The sequence below is a fragment of the Eimeria mitis genome, genomic scaffold, assembly GCF_000499745.2.
Source record: "Eimeria mitis Houghton genomic scaffold, Emh_scaff5236, whole genome shotgun sequence".
Classification (NCBI taxonomy): Eukaryota; Apicomplexa; class Conoidasida; order Eucoccidiorida; family Eimeriidae; genus Eimeria; species Eimeria mitis.
Window position 1 is genome coordinate 716 of NW_013573521.1, and position 1732 is coordinate 2447.

Here is a 1732-nt window from a genome sequence, read left to right on the forward strand (position 1 = left end):
GGAGCAGCAGCAGCAGCAGCAGCAGCAGGAGACAGCCGCTGGCTGCAGAGAATGTCAAAGGTCTCCTCCGTCACCGCCAGCTCCGGCCACCGCTGCAGCAGCCAAACCCTAAACCCTAAACCCTAAACCCTAAACCCTAAACCCTAAACCCTAGGTTCTAGCCCCACCCCCGTAAACCCACAAACCCTAATCTCTAAACCCTAAACCCTAAACCCTAAACTCTTATCCCCTCCACCTAAGCCCCTAGAAACTAAACCCTAACCCCCACCCTCTAAACCCTAAACCCTAAACCCTAAACCCTAAACCCTAAACCCTAACCTGTGGGTGAGCCAGTATTTCTTCTTGCGGTATTTCACGGCCAGTCTGCAGTTCTACCCAGCGCACAGTTCGTTTATATTTTTTATATTTTTTATTTTTTTTTTCTTTTTCTTTATTTTTTTTATTTTTATTTATTTTTTTATTTTCTTTATTTCTCTCTGCTGGTAACCCCAATACAAGCGAAGGCATTTGGGGCTTTTTGTATTTCACTGCATGCAACGAGCTGCTGCATACACTCGGCCATCCTCCTGCTGCTGCTGCTGCTGCTGCTGCTGCTGCTGGTTCTGCTTCTGCTGCTGCTGCTGCATCTGCATTTTCTCCAGCAGCAGCAGCAGCAGCAGCAGCAGCAGGAGCAGCAGCAGCAGGAGGTGTATGGGGTATCATACCGCAGCTCCTAGCAACAGCAGCAGCAGTATATATACTATCCCCCGTCACCATCACCGGCCTCACTCTCCCCTCCCGCAGCAGCTGAACTGTCTCTGCTGCATCGCTCCGCAGCTCATTCGTCAGCAGCAGCAAACCCAAGAAATGCATATTTCTTTCTATCTCTTCTCGCTGCAGCAGCTCTGCTGCTGCTGCAGCAACACAGCTGCTGCACCCACCAACTGATACACCACCCGTCTGCTGCTGCTGCTCCTGCTGCTCCTGCTCCTGCTGCTGCTCCTGCTGCTGCTGCTGCTGCTCCTGCTGCTGCTGCTGCTGCTGCTGCTGCTGGGGGCTGCTAGGCAGCTGCAGCAGCTTCCAGGCAACGGCCAAGACATACGCCCCCTGTGCTGCTAGTGCATCGTGAGCCTGCTGCGCGCCTGGGGGGGGGGAGCTGCAGCAGAGAGAGGAGACAGCATCGAAGCTACCTTTACACAGACACAACACCTGCTGCTGCTGCTGCTGCTGCTGCTGCTGCTGCTGCTGCTGCTGTGTTGCTGCTGCTGGCAGCAACGCAGCTAGTGTTGCTGCGGAGACAGCCAAGACACAGCTCTGTCTCTTCAGGTGAAAGTCAAAAGCAAACGAACGCAGCACATGCACCCCACCTAAACACAAACAGCAACAAAAGTTTTTTAATATATAATATTAAAATAAATATGCTGCTGCTGCTGCTGCTGCTGCTGCTGCTGCTGCGGCTGGTGCTTCTGCTGCTGCTGCTGCTGTTGCTGCGGCTGGTGCATCTGCTGCTGCTGCTGTTGCTGCTGCGGCGGGTGCTGCTGGTGCTGGTATGTATGTATGTAGCTAGCTGCCTAGCTAGCTATCTAGCTAGCTAGCCAGCTAGCTAATTAGCTGGCTAGTTATGGCTAGCCAGCTAACTAGCTAGTTCGTTGGGCGTACGGCTAGCTAGCTAGGTGCCTAGCCGGCTAGCTAGCTACATATATATATATATATATATATATATATATATATATATATATATATATATATATAT

The 1732-nt window shown here is 51.6% G+C and overlaps 1 protein-coding gene across 1 annotated transcript in view; it reads right to left on the reverse strand.

Annotated features, from left to right (window-relative positions):
• Window positions 1-524: 524 nt before the first annotated feature.
• Window positions 525-1732, reverse strand: part of EMH_0080700 (P-Type cation-transporting ATPase, putative) — a gene marked incomplete at both ends in the record, with an annotated part of 1482 nt that continues 274 nt past the window's right edge. The window contains 2 exons of the mRNA XM_013500289.1: window positions 525-626; window positions 769-1346. Coding sequence (XP_013355743.1) covers window positions 525-626; window positions 769-1346 — 680 coding nt within the window. The remainder of the gene's footprint in view (window positions 627-768; window positions 1347-1732) is intronic.